Source organism: Pristiophorus japonicus, chromosome 1, assembly GCF_044704955.1.
Source record: "Pristiophorus japonicus isolate sPriJap1 chromosome 1, sPriJap1.hap1, whole genome shotgun sequence".
In the NCBI taxonomy this organism is placed as follows: domain Eukaryota; kingdom Metazoa; phylum Chordata; class Chondrichthyes; family Pristiophoridae; genus Pristiophorus; species Pristiophorus japonicus.
Genome location: NC_091977.1, coordinates 329,607,091 through 329,632,086, shown reverse-complemented (window position 1 = coordinate 329,632,086; position 24,996 = coordinate 329,607,091). Strand labels below are relative to the sequence as shown.

The 24,996-nt window shown below is 45.6% G+C and overlaps 1 protein-coding gene across 2 annotated transcripts in view; it reads left to right on the top strand.

The window, feature by feature from the left end:
- The window catches only part of nudcd1 (NudC domain containing 1), a 177,620-nt gene that overhangs the window by 37,085 nt on the left and 115,539 nt on the right, over positions 1-24,996 (top strand). For both annotated transcript variants that reach the window (XM_070874287.1, XM_070874279.1), the window contains exon 2: positions 14,773-14,927. In XM_070874287.1, the coding sequence (XP_070730388.1) occupies positions 14,773-14,927 (155 nt within the window). The remainder of the gene's footprint in view (positions 1-14,772; positions 14,928-24,996) is intronic.

Sequence of the window (24,996 nt, the reverse complement as noted above, 5' to 3'; positions counted from 1 at the left end):
GTTCTAGTCAACATTTTACCCTCAATCAACATCACTAATAAAACAAATTATTAGGTTATTATATAATTGCTGTTTGTGGGAGTTTGCTGTGCGCAAATTGGCTTCAAGTTTTCTACATTACAACCATGACTACACTTCAAAAGTGCCTCATTGGCTGTAAAGCGCTTTGGAATGTACTAACATTGTGAAAAGCATTATAGAAATGCAAGTCCTTCTTTCTTGTAGATACTGTACATGGGTAAGGAGTGTAAATTTATTATTTTCATTTGCCAAATCTTATCATTTGTGACATGATGGCTGTCTCTTGGCAGTTCGGGAGTGTTTAAACTAATATGACAGGGGGATGGGAACCTATGCAGCGAGACAGGGCGAAGTAATATGGAGTCAGAAACAGATGGTAGAAAGGTAAAAAGCAATAGTGGAAGGCCGAGTAAACAAAGGCAAGAAACAAAAAGGGCCACACCACATCATAATTCTAAAAGGACAAAGGGTGTTTTAAAAAAAAAAAAGCCTGAAAGCTTTGTGTCTTAATGCAAGGAGCATCCGTAATAAGGTGGATGAATTAATTGTGCAAATAAATGTTAACAGATATGATGTAATTGGGATTACAGAGACGTGGCTCCAAGATGATCAGGGCTGGGAACTCAACATCCAAGGGTATTCAACATTCAAGAAGGATCGAATAAAACGAAAAGGAGTTGGGGTAGCATTGCTGGTTAAAGAGGAGGTAATGCAATAGTTAGGAAGGACGTTAGCTTGGATGATGTGGAATCTATATGGGTAGAGCTGTAGAACACCAAAGGGCAAAAAACATTGGTGGGAGTTGTGTACAGACTTCCAAACAGTAGTAGTGATGTTGGGGAGGGCATCAAACAGGAAATTTGGGGTGCATGCAATAAAGGTGCAGCAGTTATCATGGGTGACTTTAATATGCATATAGATTGGACAAACCAAACTGGAAGCAATACGGTGGAGGAGGATTTCCTGGAGTGCATAAGGGATGGTTTTCTCGACCAATATGTTGAGGAACCAACTAGGGGGGAGGCCATCTTAGACTTGGTGTTGTGCAATGAGAGAGAATTAATTAGAAATCTCGTTGTGCAAGGCCCCTTGGGGAAGAGTGACCATAATATGGTGGAATTCTACATTAGGATGGAGAATGAAACAGTTAATTCAGAGACCATGGTCCAGAACTTAAAGAAGGGTAAATTTGAAGCTATGAGGCGTGAATTGGCTAGGATAGATTGGCAAATGATACTTAAGGGGTTGACAGTGGATGGGCAATGGCAGACGTTTAGAGACCGCATGGATGAGCTACAACAATTGTACATCCCTGTCTGGCGTAAAAATAAAAAAGGGAAGGTGGCTCAACCGTGGCTATCAAGGGAAATCAGGGAGAAATTTAGAAATCAGCAGAGGAGGACAAAGGGTTTGATTAGGGCAGGGAAAATAGAGTACGAGAGGAAGCTTGCAGGGAACATTAAGACGGACTGCAAAAGCTTCTATCGATATGTAATAGAGAAAAAGGTTAGTAAAGACAAAGGTAGGTCCCCTGCAGTCAGAATCAGGGGAAGTCATAACGGGGAACAAAGAAATGGCAGACCAATTGAACAAGTACTTTGGTTCGGTAGTCACTAAGGAGGACACAAACAACCTTCCGGATATAAAAGGGGTCAGAGGGTCTAGTAAGAAGGAGGAACTGAGGGAAATCCTTATTAGTCGGGAAATTGTGTTGGGGAAATTGATGGGATCGAAGGCCGATAAATCCCCAGGGCCTGATGGACTGCATCCCAGAGTACTTAAGGAGGTGGCCTTGGAAATAGCGGATGCATTGACAGTCATTTTCCAACATTCCATAGACTCTGGATCAGTTCCTATCGAGTGAAGGGTAGCCAATGTAACCCCACTTTTTAAAAAAGGAGGGAGAGAGAAAACAGGGAATTATAGACCGGTCAGCCTGACATCGGTAGTGGGTAAAATGATGGAATCAATTTATTAAGCATGTCATAGCAGCGCATTTGAAAAGAGGTGACATGATAGGTCCAAGTCAGCATGGATTTGTGAAAGGGAAATCATGCTTGACAAATCTTCTGGAATTTTTTGAGGATGTTTCCAGTAGAGTGGACAAGGGAGAACCAGTTGATGTGGTGTATTTGGACTTTCAGAAGGCTTTCGACAAGGTCCCACACAAGAGATTAATGTGCAAAGTTAAAGCACATGGTATTGGGGGTAGTGTGCTGACGTGGATTGAGAACTGGTGGGCAGACAGGAAGCAAAGAGTAGGAGTAAATGGGTACTTTTCAGAATGGCAGGCAGTGACTAGTGGGGTACCGCAAGGTTCTGTGCTGGAGCCCCAGCTGTTTACACTGTACATTAATGATTTAGACGAGGGGATTAAATGTAGCATCTCCAAATTTGCGGATGACACTAAGTTGGGTGGCAGTGTGAGCCGCGAGGAGGATGCTATGAGGCTGCAGAGTGACTTGGATAGGTTAGGTGAGTGGGCAAATGCATAGCAGATGAAGTATAATGTGGATAAATGTGAGGTTATCCACTTTGGTGGTAAAAACAGAGTGACAGACTATTATCTGAATGGTGACAGATTAGGAAAAGGGGAGGTGCAATGCGACCTGGGTGTCATGGTACATCAGTCATTGAAGGTTGGCATGCAGGTACATCAGGCGGTTAAGAAGGCAAATGGCGTGTTGGCCTTCATAGCTAGGGGATTTGAGTACAGGGGCAGGGAGATGTTGCTACAGTTGTACAGGGCCTTGGTGAGGCCACACCTGGAGTATTGTGTACAGTTTTGGTCTCCTAACTTGAGGAAGGACATTCTTGCTATTAAGGGAGTGCAGCGAAGGTTCACCAGACTCATTCCCGGGATGGCGGGACTGACATATCAAGAAAAACTGGGCTCGTATTCACTGGAGTTCAGAAGAATGAGAGGGGACCTCATAGAAACGTTTAAAATTCTGACTGGTTTAGACAGGTTAGATGCAGGAAGAATATTCCCAATGTTGGGGAAGTCCAGAACCTGGGGTCACAGTCTAAGGATAAGGGGCAAGTCATTTAGGACCGAGATAACGAGAAACTTCTTCACCCAGAGAGTGGTGAACCTGTGGAATCCTCTACCACAGGAAGTTGTTGAGGGCAATTCACTAAATATATTCAAAAAGGAGTTAGATGTAGTCGTTACTACATGGGGGATCAAAGGGTATGGCGAGAAAGCAGGACTGGGGTACTGAAGTTGCATGTTCAGCCATGAACTCATTGAATGGCGGTGCAGACTCGAAGGGCCGATTGGCCTACTCCTGCATCTATTTTCTATGTTTCTATGTTTAAAAAAAATCAATTAGATAAGACATTATAAAGAGCATTAGACATGAATTAAAATGGAGTGAAGTTTTCTTGATGGCTTAGTGAATAAATCTTCTACATTGCCAAGCTATGAGGCCCAGTAAATCCCAGGTTCATTCCCGGTCTGTGCTGTTAACTGTTCAGCATGGGCAGTCGCTGGGGCAATCTGATTCCTTCTCAGTCACCCTGGACTAGAGAGTGAGCAAAATCTGCTGGCATTCTCTAATGATCGTCATCCAGTATCTTCTGCAGAAAAGCACGTGTATATGATCGCACTTGGCTAAGCTGTCCTTCACTGTCCCCATTCGCTTGTGAAGAATGGCCACCTGGCTGAGGTAGTAGAAAACTGGTGGGGGTCTACAGAACTGTACTGAAACATGCGTCAATACCTTCAGGGGAGATGAAGGAAAGAACATTGGCACCAAAGAAAAGCCCTGTGGAAAGTAAAATGATCCATTGTTACTGTTTGGAATCAATCAAGTGAGCTAGTGCTGAAATGGAATACAGCCTGACAGGCTTTAAGGTCAAAGCTAATGCATCTGATTCCACTCATCTACACAAATGGAAGCATGTAGCATCTTTTAAGTGAAGCTTGACAGGACTTTGAGATAATGTGCTCCTGTGGAAATAAGAGCCTTACTGTCAAATTAGAAACATCTACTGTGGGGGAAATCATGCTAAGTGGTAGATTGTTGCAAAAATCAATTTAATATTAACTCTGAGTTTCTCGGAAGTCAGTAACTTTACATTTAATTAAATAAAACCTAAAAGTTTCTTTGCTATGGGCATAATTTGAGACCGTGTATACATAATAGGTACACTTGGAATAGAGAGAGAGAGAGAAAATATCAGACCAAGGCTGATCTGAGACCTAACTCCATATCCCTGCCGTTGTCACACATCCCTTAGAAACATAGAATCATAGAAATCTACAGCACAGAAGGAGGCCATTTCGGCCCATCGTGTCCGCGCCGGCTGACAAAGCCGCACGTGTGGTGTCCCTGCACCTTACTACAAATTCACACGAGGCATGTGCTGCAGACACAGTCACTACGTGACCTTAATCTTTATTCCCAGGACCAAAGAGTGCTGACCCTGGGCGGGACTTCCCCTTTGATACCTGGAAACCCAGGTGAGGAGTGTCTCCCACAAGTTCATCCCCTGTGGTCAGGGTGTGCATTTCTAGGGTATAAGTAGTGTACAGGAGTTGCATGAAGGTTACAGTTACATGAAGATTACCGTTGCATGATGGTTACATACATGATATCACCTCCCCCCTTACGTCTTTTTGTGTCAAAGGTTAAGTCTTTCAGGTGATCGACGCTTTCTCGTGGAGCGCCGCAGTTGGAGCTCTGGTGGCTGAGCCTTGGCATGCGTCTCTGTCACCTGAGGTGATTCCGGCCTGTCCGGGCTGGCTGCAGGGACTGTGCATGCTGTGGACTGTCCTTGTTGCTCGTCCATTGGCAGTGGTATGGGTGACATCTCATGCTCTTCTTCAGGTTCCTCCGTGTCTATGCTGCACCTTTTCTTTACTTGGTCCAAGTGTTTGCGGTATATCTGCCCATTGTTCAGTCTGACCACTATGACCCTATTCCCCTCTTTGCCGATTACTGTGCCCTCAAGCCATTTGGGTCCCAAAGCATGGTTAAGAACAAATACCGGATGATCCATTTCTGTACACCTCCCCCTTGGGTTTCGATCATGGAACTCGGTTTGGGACTGGCGCTTGCCCTCAACAATGTCTACCAGGGCTGGGTGAATGAGAGACAGCCACGTTTTAAGCGTGCGTTTCATGAGGAGTTCTGCTGGCGGGACTCCCGTCAGCGAGTGCGGCCGGGACCTGTAGGCCAGCAGGAGGCGCGATAGGCAGTGCTGAAGGGAGGGTCCTTGGATGCGTAGCATGCCGTGTTTTATGACTTGGACCGCACGTTCCGCCTGGCCATTGGAAGCCGGCTTGAACGGTGCTGTCCGGATGTGTTTGATACCATTGCTCGACATAAACTCCTGGAATTCATGGCTGGTGAAACACAGGCCATTGTCACTGACCAGGATGTCCGGCAAGCCATGGGTCGCGAAAACTGTACGCAGACTCTCCACGGTGATGGATGTCGTGCACGAGTTTAATATGATGCACTCGATCCATTTCGAGTATGCATCGACAACGATCAGGAACATTTTCCCCATGAACGGGCCCGTATAGTCTGCGTGAATACGTGACCATGGCCTGGTGGGCCAGGGCCACGGGCTGAGTGGGGTCTCCCTGGGGGCATTGCCCAGCTGGGCACACGTCGTGCACTTGCGAACCCAGTGTTCCAGGTCTGAGTCAATCTCCGGCCACCATACATGCGACCGGGCAATGGCCTTCATTAACACGATGCCAGGGTGCTCGCTGTGGAGTTCCCTGATGAACGCTTCCCTTCCTTTCTGGGGCATGACTACCCGGCTGCTCCATAACAGGCAGTCGGCTTGGATGGAGAGCTTATCCATCCGTCTCTGAAACGGTCTGACCTCCTCGGGGCACGCCCCTTGTGCGGGTGCCCAATCCCCAGTCAGAACACATTTCTTTATCATGGATAGGAGGGAGTCTCTGTTGGTCCAGAGTTTGATCTGGCGGGCTGTGATGGGGGAGCCTGCGGTGTCAAAAGCCTCAACGGCCATGACCATCTCGGCGCTTTGCGCCGGCGCCCCCTCAGTGGTGGCCAGTGGGAGCCTGCTGAGCGCGTCAGCGCAATTTTCGGTGTCGTATGGTGTAGTCATATGCAGCCAGCATGAGAGCCCATCGCTGTATGCGAGCTGACGCATTGGCATTGACAGCCTTGCTGTCGGACAACAGGGATGTTAACAGCTTGTGGTCCGTTTCTAGCTCGAACCGTCTACCGAAAAGGTATTGGTGCATCTTTTTCACATGGTAAACTTGGTGCTTCTTTTTCGACCATGCCGTATCCATGCTCTGCCTGGAAGAGTGACCTGGAGGCATAAGCCACCAGTTGGAGTCAGCCGTCATCATTACCCTGCTGCAACACACACCCAACCCCGTAGGATGATGCATCGCACGTTAAAACCAGTTTTTTACAGGGGTCATACAAAGTCAACAGTTTGTTAGAACACAGCAGGTTCCTCGCCTTATTGAAAGCCCGTTCTTGACAGTCCCCCCCAAAGCCATTCACAACCTTTACGCAGGAGCATGTGTAACGGCTCCAACAATGTGCTAAAGTTCGGCAGAAAGTTCCCGAAATAGTTCAAAAGTCCCATGAATGATTGCAACTCTGACGTGTTGCTGGGCCTGGGCGCCCGGCGGATCGCCTCCGTTTTTGATTCAGTGGGCCAGATCCCGTCTGCAGCAACCCTCCTGCCCAAAAACTCGACCTCTGGGGCCAAAAACACACACTTGGCCTTTTTCAGCCGCAAGCCTACCCGGTCCATTCGGCGTAGCACCTCCTCCAGGTAGTGGAGGTGTTCTTCGGTGTCTCGACCCATTATAAGGATGTCATCTTGGAATACGATTGTTCCAGGAATGGATTTGAGCAAGCTTTCCATGTTTCTCTGAAAGATAGCTGCCACCGAACGAATGCCAAACGGGCACCTATTGTAGATAAATAATTCCTTGTGCATCGTGATGGTGGTCAGAAGCTTGAATTCTTCAGCCAGTTCCTGAGTCATGTAGGCCGAAATGAGGTCCAGCTTCGTGAACAGCTTGCCACCTGCCAGCGTGGCAAAAAGGTCCTCCGCTCTCAGGAGCGGGTATTGGTCTTGCAGCGACACTCGGTTGATGGTGGCTTTGTAGTCGCCACAAATCCTGACCGAGCCATCTGCTTTAAGGACAGGAACGATGGGACTTGCCCAGTCGCTGAACTCAATGGCCGAAATTATGCCCTCTCTGAGCAGCCTGTCCAATTCACTTTCAATTTTCTCATGCATCACATATGGCACCACTCTGGCTTTGTGGTGCGCTGGTCTGGCGTCCGGAGCGATGCGTATCACTACTTTAGTGCCCTTGAACGTTCCGACACCGGGTTGAAACAGTGACCCGAATTTTTGTAGGACTTGTGAGCATGAACTTTGCTCCACAGATGAAATGGCGTGCACATCCCCCCATTTCCAATTCATCTCGGCTAGCCAACTCCTCCCCAAGAGTGCGGGGCCATTTCCCGGGATGCATCCCAGAGTACTTAAGGAGGTGGCCTTGGAAATAGCAGATGCATTGATAGTCATTGACTCTGGATCAGTTCCTATGGAGTGGAAAGTAGCCAATGTAACCCCACTTTTTTAAAAAAAAGGAGGGAGAGAAAACAGGGAATTATAGACCGGTCAGCCTGACCTCAGTAGTGGGTAAAATGATGGAATCAATTATTAAGGATGTCATAGCAGCACATTTGGAAAAAGGTGACATGATAGGTCCAAATCAGCATGGATTTGTGAAAGGGAAATCATGCTTGACAAATCTTCTGAAATTTTTTGAGGATGTTTCCAGTAAAGTGGACAAGGGAGAACCAGTTGATGTGGTGTATTTAGACTTTCAGAAGGCTTTCGACAAGGTCCCACACAAGAGATTAATGTGCAAAGTTAAAGCACATGGTATTGGGGGTAGTGTGCTAACGTGAATTGAGAACTGGTTGTCAGACAGGAAGCAAAGAGTAGGAGTAAATGGGCACTTTTCAGAATGGCAGGCAGTGATTAGTGGGGTACCGCAAGGTTCTGTGCTGGGGCCCCAGCTGTTTAATTTTTCATTAATGATTTAGACGAGGGGATTAAATGTAGTATCTCCAAATTTGCGGATGACACCAAGTTGGGTGGCCGTGTGAGCTGCGAGGAGGATGCTATGAGGCTGCAGAGTGACTTGGATAGGTTAGGTGAGTGGGCAAATGCATGGCAGATGAAGTATAATGTGGATAAATGTGAGGTTATCCACTTTGGTGGTAAAAACAGAGAGATAGACTATTATCTGAATGGTGACAGATTAGGAAAAGGGGAGGTGCAACGATACCTGGGTGTCATGGTACATCAGTCATTGAAGGTTGGCATGCAGGTACAGCAGGCGGTTAAGAAAGCAAATGGCATGTTGGCCTTCATAGCGAGGGGATTTGAGTACAGGGGCAGGGAGGTGTTACTACAGTTGTACAGGGCCTTGGTGAGGCCACACCTGGAGTATTATGTACAGTTTTGGTCTCCTAACTTGAGGAAGGACATTCTTGCTATTGAGGGAGTGCAGCGAAGATTCACCAGACTGATTCCTGGGCTGGTGGGACTGACCTATCAAGAAAGACTGGATCAACTGGCCTTGTATTCACTGGAGTTCAGAAGAATGAGAGGGGACCTCATAGAAACGTTTAAAATTCTGACGGGTTTAGACAGGTTAGATGCAGGAAGAATGTTCCCAATGTTGGGGAAGTCCAGAACCAGGGGTCACAGTCTAAGGATAAGGGGTAAGCCATTTAGGACCGAGATGAGGAGAAACTTCTTCACCCAGAGAGTGGTGAACCTGTGGAATTCTCGACCACAGAAAGTAGTTGAGGCCAATTCATTAAATATATTCAAAAAGGAGTTAGATGAGGTCCTTGCTACTAGGGGGATCAAGGGGTATGGCGAGAAAGCAGGAATGGGGTACTGAAGTTGCATGTTCAGCCATGAACTCATTGAATGGCGGTGCAGGCTAGAAGGGCCGAAAGGCCTACTCCTGCACCTATTTTCTATGTTTCCAGAGTGGCAGCCGGTTCTGTGATCCATTATGTGTTACCACCAAGTTTGCACTGCCTAGCACTGGGATGATCTCTTTGGTGTACGTCCGTAGCTGCGTGTCAATACGTTCCAGTTTGGGCCTGCTAGCTCTGTGTGGCCATAGTCTTTCAAATTGTTGGGTGCTCATAAGTGATTGGCTAGCTCCCGTATCCATGCGCACCAGGATGCCATTCAATAAAACTTTCATCATCATGGGTGGTGTTTTAGTGTATGATCTCTGGACGTCAGCCACATGAACCCGCTGAACTTCAGCATCCATGGCTTTTTCCCAGGCATCATCCTGCATTGCAGACCCCTCATCTGGTTCCTCTGTCTCACAGATTAGCCTCGCTACAGCGTTTTTGCACATCCTGGCCAAGTGTCCACTGACGTTACAAATCCTACAGGTATATTGCTGAAACCTGCAGCTTTTAGCAGTATGTCTACCCCCGCACCTCCAGCATGAGCTGAGATTGTTGTTAACAAAAGGACCGTTACCTGGCATTCCTCTCTGATTGTCCATTTGGTTGTTTCTAAGCACTCTGATGGTGGGTGTTAATGGTCCTATCGCGGGACGCATTGTTCCTCGTGATGGCGTGAATTGCCGATCCCCTTTCTATTGTCCCTGTTGCGGGCCCACCCTCGAGTCTGTTGCTGCCTGGGCGGTTTCGAAATGCCCGAGCCGCGTTCACCATGTTAACTCCCTGGTCCATCGCCACGTTGGGATCAGGGCTGCGCGCATAAATTAGCTTGGTCTTCTCTTCCCCTGCCATGAAGGTCTGAGCTATCAACGCCGCCCCTTCTAAAGTCAAGTCCTTGGTCTCTATGAGCTTCCTGAAAATCCTGGCATGATTAATGCTCTCAATGAAGAAATCCCTAAACATCTCCCCCCTGCAGGCGTCTGTGAACTTAGAGACTGGCCAAGCGCTGCAGGTCTGCAACCAAGTCCGAGATGTTTTGTCCCTCCTGATGCCGGTGTGTGTAGAACCGGTGCCGGGCCATGTGTATGCTACTCGACGGCTTGAGATGCTCACTGATCAGCTGGCTGAGCTATTCAAAGGACTTGTCCGCTGGCTTTTGGGGTGCGAGCAAGTCTTTCATCAGCGCATACGTCTGTGGTCCGCAGCTGGTCAGTAGATGCGCCCTCTGCTTGTCAGCCACTGCCGCTCCCAGCTAGTCCTTCATGACAAAGCTCTGCTGGAGTCTCTCCACGAAGTCGTCCCAGTCCTCACCCACACAGTAACGTTCCTCTGTGCTACCAGTGGCCATCCTCGTGGTTCGGTGATTCCCGTTTCTCGTCGCCAAATGTGGTGTCCCTGCACCTTACTACAAATCCACACGAGGCATGTACTGCAGACACAGTCACTACGTGACCTTAACCTTTATTCCCAGGACTAAAGAGTGCTGACCCTGGGTGGGACCTCCCCTTTTATACCTGGAAACCCAGGTGAGGAATGTCTCCCACAAGTTCACCCCCTGTGGTCAGGGTGTGCATTTCTAGGGTATAAGTACAGTGTACAGGAGTTGCATGAAGATTACCATTGCATGATGGTTACATACATGATAGCACGGCCCTCGGTCAGCAGCCCTGAAGGTTACATATAAACCAATGACCAGTGGCGGAAAGGTAAAGAGCACCCAGCTCAACCAGTCCACCCCAACACAACTGCGACACCCCTTGCATCGAAACATTCTACACTCCACCCCAACCGGAGCCATGTGATCTCCTAGGAGAGGCAAACACCAGATTAAAAACCCAGGCCAATTGGGGAAAGAAATCTGGGAAAATTCCTCTCCAACCCATCCAGGTAATCAAAACTAGTCCAGGAGATCACTCTGGCCGTATTCGATTCACTGCAGTACTTGCCATCGTATCTCCGCCAGGCCAACAAGAGGTTATCCAGTCTAATCCCACTTACCAGCTCTAGGTCCGTAACCCTGCAGGTTATGGCACTTCAAGTGCCCATGCAAGCACCTTTTAAAAGTGGTGAGGGTTTCTGCATCCATCACCCTTCCTGGCACTGAGTTCCAGATTACCACAACCCTCTGCATGAAGAAGCCTCCCCTCAAATCCCCTCTGAACCTTCCACCAACCACCTTAACACTAAGCCCCCTCGTAATTGATCCCTCCACCAAGGGAAATAGGCCCTTGCTATCCACTATATCCAGGTCCCTCAAAATTTTGTACACCTCAATGAGGTCTTTTCTCAGCCTCCTCTGTTCCAATGAGAACAAACCCAGCCTATCCAATCTGTCCTCATAGTTAAGATTTTTCATTCCAGGCAGCATCCTAGTAAATTCCCTCTGCAGCCTCTCTAGTGCAATCACGTCCTTCCTATAATACTGCGACCAGAACTGCACGCAGTACTCCAGCTGTGGCCTAACCAAAGTATTATACGATTTAAGCATAACCTCCCTGCTCTTGTATTCTGTGCCTCGGCCAACAAAGGAAAGCATTCCGTATGCCTTCTTAACCACCTTATCCACCTGGCCTGCTACTTTCAGGGATCTGTGGACAAGCATTCCAAGGTCCCTTTGTTCATCTACACTTTTAAGTGGCCTACTGCTTAATGTGTATACCCTTTCCTTATTAGCCCTCCCAAAGTGCATTACCTCACACTTCTCCGAATTAAATACCATTTGCCACTGCTCTGCCCACCTGACCAGTAGATTGATATCCTATGACTTTCCTCTTCATTATCAACCACACAGTCAATTTTAGTGTCATCTGCAAACTTCATAATCATACGCTCTATATTCAAATCTGGATTATTGATGTATATCACAAAAAGCAAGGGACCCAGTACTGAGCCCTGCAGAACCCCACTGGAAACATCCTCCAGTCACAAAAACATCCACCTTTGCTTCCTACCTCTAAGCCAATTTTGGATCCAACTTACTACTTTGCCCTGGATCCCATGGGCTTTAATCTTCGTGACTAGTCTACCATGTGGGACCTTATCAAAAGCTTTGCTAAAGACCATTTACACTACATCGTACGCACTACACTCATCAACCCTCCTGGTTACCGCCTCAAAAAATTCAATTAGATTAGTCAAACACGATCTTCCCATAACAAATCTGTGCTGACTGTCCCTAATTAATCTTTGCCTTTCCAGGTGTAGATATATCCTGTCTTTCAGGATTTTTTCCAATAATTTTCCCATCACTGAGATTAGGCTGACAGGCCTGTAATTACTCGGCCTTCCCTTTCTCCCTTCTTAAACAAGGGTACCAAATTTGCAGTCCTCTGGCCAAATCCAAAGAGGACTGAAAAATGATGGTCCAGGTCTCTGCTATTTCCTCTTTTACTTCGCTCAACAACCTGGGATGCATTTCATCCGGGCCTGGGGACTTATCTACTTTCAAAGCTGCTAAACCCCTTAATACCTCCTGTTTATTTCATACAGAATTTCACACTCCTCCTTGACAGCAGTATCTGTATTACCCCTTTCCTTTGTAAAAACAGATGCGAAGTATTCATTAAGAACCATACCAACAACTTCCGCCTCCACACAAAGATTATTACCTTTTATTAACAGAAATCTATTCATCTCAGATTTAAAATTCACAATTGATCTAGCAACAATTGCCGTTTGCTAAAGAGAGTGCAAAACCTCTACCACCCTATGGAAGTGTTTCCTAACATCGCTCCTGAAAGGTCTGGCTCTAATTTTTTGACTAGGCTGTACCCCCTAGTCCTAGACTTCCCAACCAGTGGAAATAGTTTCTCTCTCTCTACCCTATCAGTTCCCCTTAATATCGTGAAAACTTTGATCAAACCACCCCTTAACCTTCTAAATTCAAGGGAATACAACCCTAGTTTGTGTAATCTCTGCTCATAATTTAACCCTTGGAGTCCGGGTAACATTCCGGGTAACATACTACACTCCTTCCAAAGGCAATATATCCTGCCTACGGTTTGGTGTCCAGAACTGCTCACAGTACTCCAGGTGTGGTCTGACCAGGGATTTATAACTGTAGCATAACTTCTACCCCCTTATATTCTAGTCCTCTAGATATAAAGGCCAGTATTCCATTAGCCTTTTAGATTATTTTCTGTACTTGTCCATGACATTTTAATGATCTATGTTCATGGATCCCCAAGTCTCTTTGGATCTTCACTGTTTCTAGCTTTTCACCATTTTGAAAGTACTCTGTTCTACCCTTTTTAGGTTCAAAGTGGGTGACCTCACATTTGCCATAGTTTTGCCCATTCATTTAATCTATTAATACCTCTGTAATTTTATGCTTCCATCTACACTGCTTACAATGCTACCTATCTTTGTGTCATCGGCAAAGTTGGTTATGTGGCTTTCTATCCCACCAGCTAAGTTGTTCATAAATACGGTGACAGTTGAGGCCCCAACGCACATCCTAGCGGGACACCACTAGTTACATCCTGTCAATTAGAGTACCTGCCCATTATCGCTACTCTCTGTCTCCTGCCATTCAGCCAATTTCCTAACCAGGTCAGTAATTTGCCTTCAATTCCATGAGCTTCAACTTTAGCTAACAGCCTCTTATGAGGGACTTTATCAAATGCTTTCTAGAAGTCCATATAAATAATATCCATAGACATTCTCCTGTCTGCTGCTTTAGTCACCGCTTCAAAAAATGCAATCAGATTCGTCAGGCATGATCTACCCTTTACAAATCCATGCTGGCTTCCCTGATCAGCTGAAAATGTTCAAGGTGTTCAGTCACCCTATCCTTAATTATAGACTCTAGTAATTTCCTGACAACAGATGTTAGGCTAACTGGTCTATAATTTCCTGACTTCAGTCTTTCACTTTTCTTAATTTCAACACAGTGTGCTGGCAATGAGCTTTGACTTTAGAAGCCAACTTCTAGTTGTTTGAGCAAAACCTGCTGCGTAAGCACAGCGAATACTAATGCATGCTATAAGCCACCCACAATCATGTGCTGTATTGATTTAAAACAAAATGGTTTGAGAGCTGGCATATCCATTCGGGGTTATGATATCAACCTTTTGGTTATAATGTGGCATTGCAAGAGTCCATTAGTGGACTCGAGGTGGCATCCTAAAAAAAAAAGAAGATTCACAGTCCCCAAAAAGATGTCGGGGCACTGTTTGAGACCCAAGATGGTTTGCATTGTATTTTAGTTGGGAGATGGCAGAGTCTTTGGTGACTAAAAGTCAATACAAATGTTGAACCTATTGACTCATCCAGGAATCTTTTGTGCGTCTAATTAAATCCTGCTTCAAGTTAACACAGATAATTGGGTTTCTGAAATGGTTTAGTGTGAAAGAACTCTATTCACGAAGCCGCTTTGTTAAAATGTGAACTCCCGCATGTCGGGGTTAATAAAATCTCTTGAAAAAAGACTCAAACGTTTAGATATTTTTGAGGAGAGAAACGGGGGAACATCTATTTTCACAGTGGTGACCCCATACGCTACGCAAGAGGATCTGCAAGGTCGCTCGATTGTGTCTTTCATTGATTTCTGTTTTTCTTTATTTTCTGAGATACTAGCATGATTATTTCTGTTGCTGTATACTGATATGTATGTGTATGTGTGTGTGTGTATATATAATATGTTACATGATAGTCATTTGTAAAGTAACATTAACATGCAGTTTAGCAGCCAGCTAGAACCAAAATTTCAAGTGCAGGAAGAAATTTGTGTTTGATTTGTCATTGGTTATTCTGATCATATTTCTGATTTATATTTTAGCTGTAGCTGAAATTAAACTTCGAGAGGATCAGTACACTCTGGACCATATATGTGTCTTTGGCATGTACAATTATCTGCATTGTGATAGGTGGTATCAAGACAGTGTCTATTATATTGATCAGCATGAGAGAGTAATGCACCTAGCTATCACTTTGGTAAGTTTGTCTTATTTTATCTGCATTTAACTTCTTGAAACTATATATGCTGTAAAATTGTGAAGGATTGAGAGATTAAACCTTTAAACCTTTGTCTTCATAAAGGAAACTGTCAATTAAAATAACTGCACTTTCTGTGGGAAGAGTAGCCAGGAAAGAGTTGAATATGGCTTGATAGTGAATTGTTGCAAAAGATTTAACCTAAAACCTTAGTAATTTTGCACCTTTAAGGAGCTGCAAATCTGCTGCACCTGTCACACACTGAAGCAGGTTTTTACTGTTGGTCTAAGAGAAAAACTACAACACTAAGATTTAAAAATAAAATGCCACGGTAATATAGCTGTACTAATTATGTTGGTGACTGGGTATATTCTCCCCTCCCCATCCTCTATCGCAAGTATGACATTTCGGACTTGAGTTAAAATACAGGATCAGAATCAACATGGGTCCAAGCATTCATCGTTACATTGCTACATTCAGCACCATCTCTCCCTCAGCCTGACTACAGCCTGATACGTATTATTGATATTTATTTTTTAACCACTTGCTCATTCTGTCCCATCTTCCACCCTGGATTTGTGTGGCTTTAGCTTAGTTAGATTCTTTCATGTGTATCTTCTGTCTAATGCATTCTGAAATTCCAAATAAACTGCATCATGGGAAGTTTCACGATCTAGTTTATCTGTAATATCCTTAAAGAAGGCAAAAGAACATAAGGATTAGGAGCAAGAGTAGGCCATGTGGCCCCTCGATCCTGCTCCGCCATTCAATAAGATCATGGCTGATCTTCGACCTCAACTCCACTGTCTCACCCGATCCCTATATCCGTTGATTCCCCATGAGTCCAAAAACCTGTCTATTTCCGCCTTGAATATACTCAATGATTCAGCATCCACAACCCTTTGGGGTAGAGAATTCCAAAGGTTCACAATCCTCTGAGTGAATAAATTCCTCCTCATTGTAAGATTTGGATCACAGGTCACACACAGATTACCCAAAGGGTCTTAGGAGTTGTAAGACCTTTTATTAAAGAGCTACAGTTTTAAGCATAACCAGGTACTACATGCGATTGAGCTAGCTATAGTAGACATACAACTCTTAACAGATGAGAGCGATCTACGGCCCAGAACGGAATGCAATGACCAGATGGACAGACGGCGAGGCAGAACGGTGATCTTGTATTGGGTGGATCCCTGCAGCCTGCGGCAGCGGCTCTTTCTTTTGGGTCGTCCCTCGAGCTATTGGAGGTGTTAGGGCGTCAGCCAGCGTCAATCCACACCAGAGGTTAAGCTTGACCAAGTTGTTGGGCGGTAGCCAGCTTATGTCCACCTCGAGGAAGCGGATTGCCCAAATTGCCTGTTTTTCTCTCTCGGTCGCCCGTTCTTATACCTTATTTCAATGGGCTGGCGGATACCTGGTGTCAATCATTTTTACCCATTCCATGGTCCAATTACAGGGGAGTAAGTACCTCTGGCAGCCCCTTCCCATTCTCCTGAGGTCAGCGTTTTCCATATTTCTGTTCTAAATGTCGTCTTCTACAGACAGCTTGTTTATTGTTAAGGCTCCTTGCTAAAATCCCTTCTCGGCATAGCTATGCCCACGAAGGCTTGTTTTTCTCTCTCTGACCTCGCAACTCTGCTCTCTGTACAACTCTTTTCCTGATATGACTGGAATTGTTCTGTGTCCTCAACTTAAGTAAACTGCTGAGCTAAGGAACACGTAACAAACTATTATTTTTTCTAATCCACAATTGTTGAGGCCAGTTCGTTAGATATATTCAAAAGGGAGTTAGATGTGGCCCTTACGGCTAAAGGGATCAAGGGGTATGGCAAGAAAGCAGGAATGGGGTACTGAAGTTGCATGATCAGCCATGATCATATTGAATGGTGGTGCAGGCTTGAAGGGCCGAATGGCCTACTCCTGCACCTACTTTCCATGTTTCTATGTTTCTTACATCATCTCAGTCTTATTCTGAGACTATGGCCCTAGTTTAGGACTCTCCAGCCAGGGAGAAACAATTTCTCAGCATCAACTCTGCCAGTCCTCCTCCAAATCTTTTATGTTTCAATGAGATCACCTCTCATTCTTCGAAACTCCAGAGTATAGGCCCAATCTACTCAATCTCTCCTCATAGGACAACCCTCTCATCCCAGAAATCAATCAAATGAACCTTTGTTGCACTCCCTCTAAGGCAAATATATCCTTCCTTCGATAATGAGACCAAAACTGTGCACAGTACTCCAGGTGTGGTCTCACCAAAGCCCTGTACAAAGCCCTGATAAAGTGCAACATCCCCACTGACACCTGGGAGTCCCTGGCCAAAGACTGCCCCAAGTGGAGGAAGTGCATCCGGGAGGGCACTGAGCACCCAGAGTCTCATCACCAAGAGCATGCAGAAATCAAGCGCAGACAGCGGAAAGAGCGTGCGGCAAACCAGTCCCACCCACCCTTTCCCTCAACGACTATCTGTCCCACCTGTGACAGAAACTGTGGTTCTCGTATTGGACTGTTCAGCATCCTAGGAACTCATTTTAAGAGTGGAAGCAAGTCTTCCTCGATTCCAAGGGACTGCCTATTATGATGATGATGTACAATTGTAGTAAGACTTTTTTACTCTTTTACTCCAACCCCCTTGCTTGCTGTATGAGGACACCTACCTCTCTCTGAACATCAACATTTAATAGTTTCTCACCATTTAAAAAATATGCTGTTCTTCTACTCTTCCTACCGAAGTGAATAACCTCACATTCCCCACATACCCCATATGCCAATTCTTTTCACTTAACCTGTCTATATCCCATTTTGCAGGCTCTTTGTGTCCTCTTCACAGCTTACTTTCCCACCTAGCTTTGTGTCATCAGCAAACTTGGATACAATACACTTGATCCCTTCATCTAAGTCATTAATATAGATTGTAAATAGCTGAGGCCCAAGCACTGATCCTACGGCACCCCACTAATTACAGCCTGCTGTTGTAAAAATAAACCACTCTTACTGAGTCCAGCAAGTAAAGAGTTTATTCAAGCACATGCAAGGGAGTGATACTCAGTTGCCTGAGATACCACACTCAACAATACAGAGTTTGCAGCATATTTTGATAATACACAAGTTACTGTAATTTGGGTTGTTTTGCGACAGTCATAAATCAGTACACACTGTTTCAACACTTACCACATGAGGTTCACAACCCAGTTAGTCAATGGAGTTTATTCAAGTCTAGCAGGTGTCTCCCATTTCTGAACTTCTACTGGCCTGGGCTTCCCATTCCCATGGCAACTCTGTCTGGCCTTCATTTTTCTTATCTTGTTCTGAACATAACAATGAGTAATTTTCCCAAGCTTCTAAATAACACTTTATTTTCCCAAGCTTCAAAATAAGCTAGCTGTCTCTAAAGACACCTGTGGTCATGTATCCCAGCATGCTTCAGTGAAGAACCATTACTATCTACAGCATTTATTTCAAAGATACACTTTACTAACAATTCAAGCATTGCTATTATAATGTTAGCTTAGCTATTATAATGTTAGCCTAATAATGTTAGCCTAGACCCACTTGTCCCACTTCACTGACAACCTGAAAATGACACATTTATCCCTACTGTCTGTTTTCTGTCCATTAACCAATCCTCTATCCATGCTAATATATTACCCCAACCTCATGAGCATGCATAACAGTCTTTTATGTGGCACCTTATCAAATGCCTTTTGGAAATCCAAGTATACTACATCCACTGGTTCCCCTTTATTTAGCCTGCTAGTTACATCCTTAAAATAACTTCAATAAATTTGTCAAACACAATTTCCCTTTTATAAAACTATGTTGACTCTGCCTAATCATATTATGATTTTCTAAGCCCTGTTACCACTCCCTTAATAATAGATTCCAGCATTTTCCTGACAACTGATATCAGTCTAACTGACCTGTAGTTCCCTGTTTTCTCTCTTCCTCCTTTCTTGAACAGCGGGGTTACATTTCCTGTTTTTCTTCCCTTCTAAATTGGTGCAGGCTGTTTCAAATTCTTGCAATGTAGGTTCTCCTCCTACTCCTTAAATGTGGCAACCATTTTGTGCATAGCAAGATCCCACAATAGAGTCCATTATATAACAAGTCTGTTCTATTACAACTAGATCACATTAGTTGCCATTTTTTTAAGTAAAGGCACTACATGTGTCTGCTTCCAGTCCTGTGAAACCTGCCCAATGATTCCTCATGACAATATCCATTTACTCCATTAAATTCCAACCTAATCTCCCTCAAATCCTAGAATGTGCCGGGAAATTTATGAAATTTTTTGTTCCTTTTAATTTATCAAGTACCTCCCTCACACTGACCTTCGTAATTTTCTAGAATATAGAGTGCAAAAGTTGGATAGTTTTTTTATTATTATCCTCTCCTGGTAAATACTTACAGAAAATATTCATTTAATGCTATGAATTAGAAAATGCTCACTTTTAAATACGTTTTATAGCTTTTGACTACAGTTGAATATTGTGAAGCTTGGTTGATAATGAAAGTTTGAGATGATTGAACCAGAATTTATCTGCCTGCTGCAGCTCATTCAGTTGGATGTTAAACATTCTGTGGCACTTTTTAAAGTAGAGCAAGGCGTTCTCTCAATGGCCTGGCCAACATTCCTCCCTCAACCAATACCACCAGAAAATAAATTAGCTGGCTATTCTTCTCCTTGCTGTTGTGGGATCTTGCTGTGCAAAAAAAAAAAGGTTGCCATATTTACGTCCAGAAGTCACTGCACCTCAAAGTCAAAAGCTATGGAGGAAGCTGCGAAAAGTTTCGATGTTACAGCTTGTGTGAGCAGGTGTAAAAGGTATTATAGCTGAGCGGTGCTGCAAATATCAAAATGTCATTGCTAAAATAATTGGGGCATGATGCAGTTTGAAGGGAATATTGGTTTGAATAATATGTTAATAGACTACGATAGATGCGAGGAAAAAATTAAATTAATCGTTTTAGATTAACTCTTCGTGAGAAAAGGCTAATTGAATTCCATCTGTCTAGAATTTTTAAAAGTTTGTTTCTTTGGTTTTTCTGGTGTAAATTAAAAATCCTCATTTTCCACAATCAACTTGCATCAGTGTAAGTGAGTTAGTTACGATTATTTTAGTTTCGTTTTTTTTCTCCAAAGGGGGTGTTACCAGCCACCTACGCCAGTTCTGCCCATTTAGGCAACTTTGGCCAGCTAATAGTTACTTCAAATCTACTTAGGCCAGCATATGTGGCCACTTCAGAAAACCCTTGTGGAAAGTTAAAGAAATTGGCGCAGGTAGGAACATCGGAGGCCATTCGGCCTCGGATAGGGGTGGGGTGGGAAGGGAAGCAGAGAGGACCTGTACCTAAAACACCAAGTCTTAGAACTTTTTGTTTTCAAGGTTTATAAGAATTCAATAACAAATAAAAAATTGAAGTAAGTCCTACCTTCACCTTAAAACACGGCCCAGGAAGGTAGCGGGCCGGCCGGTGCGGGAGGCCACTCGGCCTGAGCTAAGGGCGGAAGCGATTCAACTGGCTGTCATCGGGGCCTACAGAGCGACTGCAGCAAGCAAAATCACTGGAGAGGCTGCAGCAAGCAAACGGAGAGGGGGAGGGGGGGGCGGGGAGGGAGAGAGGTCACAAGACTCTAGGGGGGGAGGGGGAGAGGAGAGGACAAAAGACCTTTGGGTGTGGTCCATCCATACAGACCTTGGGGGGGAGAGAGAGAGAGAGAGAGAGAGAGAACTACAAACCTGTGCTACCTGCTTTCCTGCCATTCTGACGACCTTTGAAAGTTTAACTTTAATAGTATGGACGCAATAGGAGGGGAGGGGGGAGGGGGGGGAAGGGTTGGGAGGAGGGTGAGGGGAGGGGTGGGGGGAGAGGGGAGGGAGAGAGGGGAGGGAGAGAGGGGGGGAGGGGGATGGGTTGTGGGGGAGGGAGATGGGTTGTGGGGGAGGGAGGAGGGGTGAGGGTGGGGGGAGGGGGTGAGTGGAGGGTGAGGGGTGGGGGGAGTGGGGAAGGAAGAGGAGGGGGTGAGGGGGAGTGGGGAAGGAAGAGGAGGGGGTGGGGGGGAGTGGGGAAGGAAGAGGGGGGAGGAAGGGGGTGAGGTGGAGTAGGGGAGGGAGGGGGTGAGGGGGAGTGGGGAAGGAAGGGGGAGGGGGAGGGGGGTGTGTGGTCAGGTGTTAATGTGGAGGGCCCGGCTTGGGTGTCTTCAGAGGCTGGTGTGGGGATTGCAGTGGGAATGGCAGTTGATTCTGTCAATGGGCGCATGGTCTGGGTGTGTTCCCTTATTGCCGCAGCTAACTCCTACAAGCCCTCGCTCATGCACCCTGACAGTGTTTCAGTGGACTGAAACATTCCTTCCCTGATGGCCTGTGTCATTGCCAGTGTCGTCCTTTCCACTACCTCCGACATTCCATCCTTCATGGCCACTGTCGTCCTTTGCACTACCTCTGACATTCCCTCCCTCATGGACACTATTCCCTCACTGATGTTCCCAGACGTCGTTCCCATTTCCCGTGCCATTCCTGTTACTTCTCCCGACAGTCCCGCTACCTCATCACTCACCCCACTGATGGTGTCCAGGAGTTCTCCCCACTCAGTGCCATGATCTGAACCATATCTGTTGCATCCTGCACCTCTGAAGAGCGTGGTCGATTTCTCCTTCCCCTCACCCTGGGTCTGCCTTGCGACACCCCAGGCTTGGACGGTGGGGCCCTGGGTGTTCCATGCTGCATCCCACCACCACTGGGACCCACAACCCCGGATGGTGGGGCCCTGGGTGTTCCATGCTGCATCCCTCCATCACTGGGATCCGCAACCTCGGACGGTGGGAAACCATGGAATGTGGCACCAGAACTCAAACCACGAATCATGGACTGGCTGAAACCAAGGAATGTCGCACCAGAAATCAAACCACTAGTCACAGAAGGGGTTGCCAACGGCAACTCTGTTAACGCGACCTCCTCAAGATTCAGTAGAACAGTGTTGCCTTCATCCATCTCCATCCCCTCCCCTCCCCCCCCCCCCCCTTCCATGTGGGTCTGGAGGGTTGGCTTGGAAGCTGTTCTCGTGCTCAGGCTCATCCGCGTCTGAATCATCTTCAGGATCTTCAGGATTGGCATCAGGTTCTGCAAAATATAACAGAACAGACAAATGGTTAGCAGCAGAGGAGGGGGCAGGATGGGTGGCATGAGTAGGTTCACACATCGCAGGCCAGGCAGCAGGTTGATTTGAAGGGCCACGATGAATTTTCAGGACTTGCCCTCTCCCTCGCGTGTGGGCCCAGCTTGTGCAGTACTGATTGTTTTTCACCAGGCAGGACCCATCAAAGCAGCGACCCTGTCTTCCAAGGGTGTCGGTAGGTGCAGATTTGGGGAGACGCCGCCTGTTCGATTTCTTTCCCTTTTGTTGTGGGACAATTTCTTCTGCAAAGCTGAAAATGCAACATTTTAGAGAGGGTGTCTTTCTGCTGGGTGGGACATATACAGCTGGTCACATTTACAATTGCAATTGCATTGAATAAATGAAAATATTACTTACACTAACTACTTGACCAAGGTCCTGCAATTTCTTTTTACACTGGCTTCCAGAAATCTACTGCAACTTGGTTCCAGCGTTTCTTCATTTCTTTGGGTGGCACTTTTGTGGGACCTCTGCTTGTATCCAGCTCCTGCCATCTGTTCTCAATGACATTAACAAGTATCTCCACTTCGCCATGCAAGAAATTCTTCGCTCTTGGTGCACGTTGCTGCATTGCTGTACTGCTGCAGATGCAGCTGCTCTGAGACACTCGCAGCACTTTTCCAATGTTCTTAGACACATAGTGATTTTTCCAAACACACAGTCCTTATTTTGTATGCAGCAGTGATTTTCAGAAATACAGCACTCCTTCTGGCACTTTTGCAGGCATGCAGCACTGATATTAACAAACAGAGCACTGCTTCTTGAATTCTGCAGTTAATTTCGTTCCACAGCACTCCTTCTGGCACCAAAACACAAGCAGCTACGTAGCTCTTTAAAAATGGCCGATTGCGCATGCGCAGTAGCGCTGAAAGTTGGCAGACATCGGCACCGGACTCCACTGCGCCTGAGCAGACGTCCCGGCACAGTTTTCGGCGCAGGACGCTGGCTCCACCCCCGACTCGACTGGCCACGCTGCGCGATCACAGGGAAGAGGCCGGACAGCGGTCAAAGTGGGAAGGAAATTTTTCAGTGCACTTCTGAACGAAGAATAGCGGCGCAACTCCGGTAAGTGCGCCGAGAAATGGGCTGGGCCAAAATTGAGCCCTTTGTTCTTGAATATATCTGGTAAATGCAATTGCAGAATTCTCTGAAATTAATTTACGCCACTGTCACTAAACAGATAGCTTCAGGAGTCTTAAAATGAATGATAAAACATCACATGCTAGAGTCAAATGACACAAATAATATATAAAGGCAATCCTTAACTGGCTTCTGATACACGCACTTTTGAATGCTTGTTTTCAAATCCCTCAATGGCCCGGCCTCGCCCCTCCCTATCTCTGTAACCTCCTCCAGCTCTACAACCCTCCACGATCTCTGCGCTCCTCTAATTCTGGCCTCTTGTGCATCTCCAGTTTCCATCACACCACCATTGGCGGCCATACCATCTGTTGTCTAGGCCCTAAGCTCTGGCATTCCCTAACTATATCTGTCCACCTCTCTACCCCTCTCCTTAAAACCTACCTCTTTGACCAAGCTTTTGCTAACAAGTCCTAATGTCTCTCATGCGGCTCAGTGTCAACGTTTTGTCTGATAATGCTCCTGTGAAGTGTCTTGGGATGTTTTACTTCGTTAAAGGTACTAAATAATTGCAAGTTGTTGCATAGAATTCCAGTGAAATGAGGCCTCTCGCATCGCCACTGATGGTGTGTTTTACTGCCGCCAGTTTTAGTGAAATCACCATCTTTATCTACAAAATGGCAACTGATTTTTCTGTTTTTCTTTTAAAAGTTGCTTGCTATTTTGTGTTGCCTTACAAGGTTTTGTTTCGGAATCTATGTTAGGTAAAACATTGTCAGTACCATAGTGAAGGGGAAAATGGGAAGGCTTCTCTTCCCACGAGTGGGCCCTTTGATATAAAGGGTCGACACTCGTCCCATCCCGCGTAGCAGCCCTCGAAGTATTAAACGGAGACGGATGGCAAGGTATAATGATCTTTAATTACAGACATCCGGGAACACTTCTCATCACAGCCGCCTGTGAGTGGAGATGTTCCCTGAATAACAAAATTGTACATCATTTATACATTTCATAGATCCCTTCGGCACCCCCCCCCCGGTACGACCTCCCTCAATCTCTAATTGGGTTACCTTTTTAATAATATTTTGGATTGACAGACCAAGATCTCAAAGCAAGACCTTTAGACCTTAACTGGGATGACCTCATTGGGTTAGAATTTGCTGATCGTACGTAGCGCCTAAAAGTCTGTTTAGAATCTTTTCACAGAGTCTTATTTTGTCGGACTGGACGTACCTTAATGTTATCTAGTGTTTTGGTACATCAATATTGAATCAGAGGCTTCTGGGTCCTTGGTGCTGGAATATGTTAGAATTGAGGTCAGCCACAGACCTTCTGCCCCTTTTGCTGAGCCAATGTAGAAGCCGACACTTTAAACCTTATTTCGCTTATACCCCTAATGCTAATTTTCTCTTACAATAGCTAAATCCCTGAACAATTCGATTTAAGAAAATGCACATCAAATTTACTAAAAGATACAAGCACTTGTTGTAGCTATCAAAGCATGCAATTGCAAAACATTTCTGTGCTGTGTTACCCTCTTGCTTTTTTGGCTTGCTTGTTACAATAATTATTGCCCATCTAATATCTGCTTTGACATTCCCCACATGCTTTAGCATATGCAGAGCACTGAAGCATGACATTACTGGCTGATATTACAATATAGGATTAGATGCAAGGCTGATTGAATACTTTCACTGAATTCTCGTGACAATTGCGGTTTATTTTTAGGATAAATGCTAGGCTGTGGTTCACCACGGAATAAGCCCTCAAATAATGTTGAACTGCCTTAGACGGTAAAATAATGGCATCTATC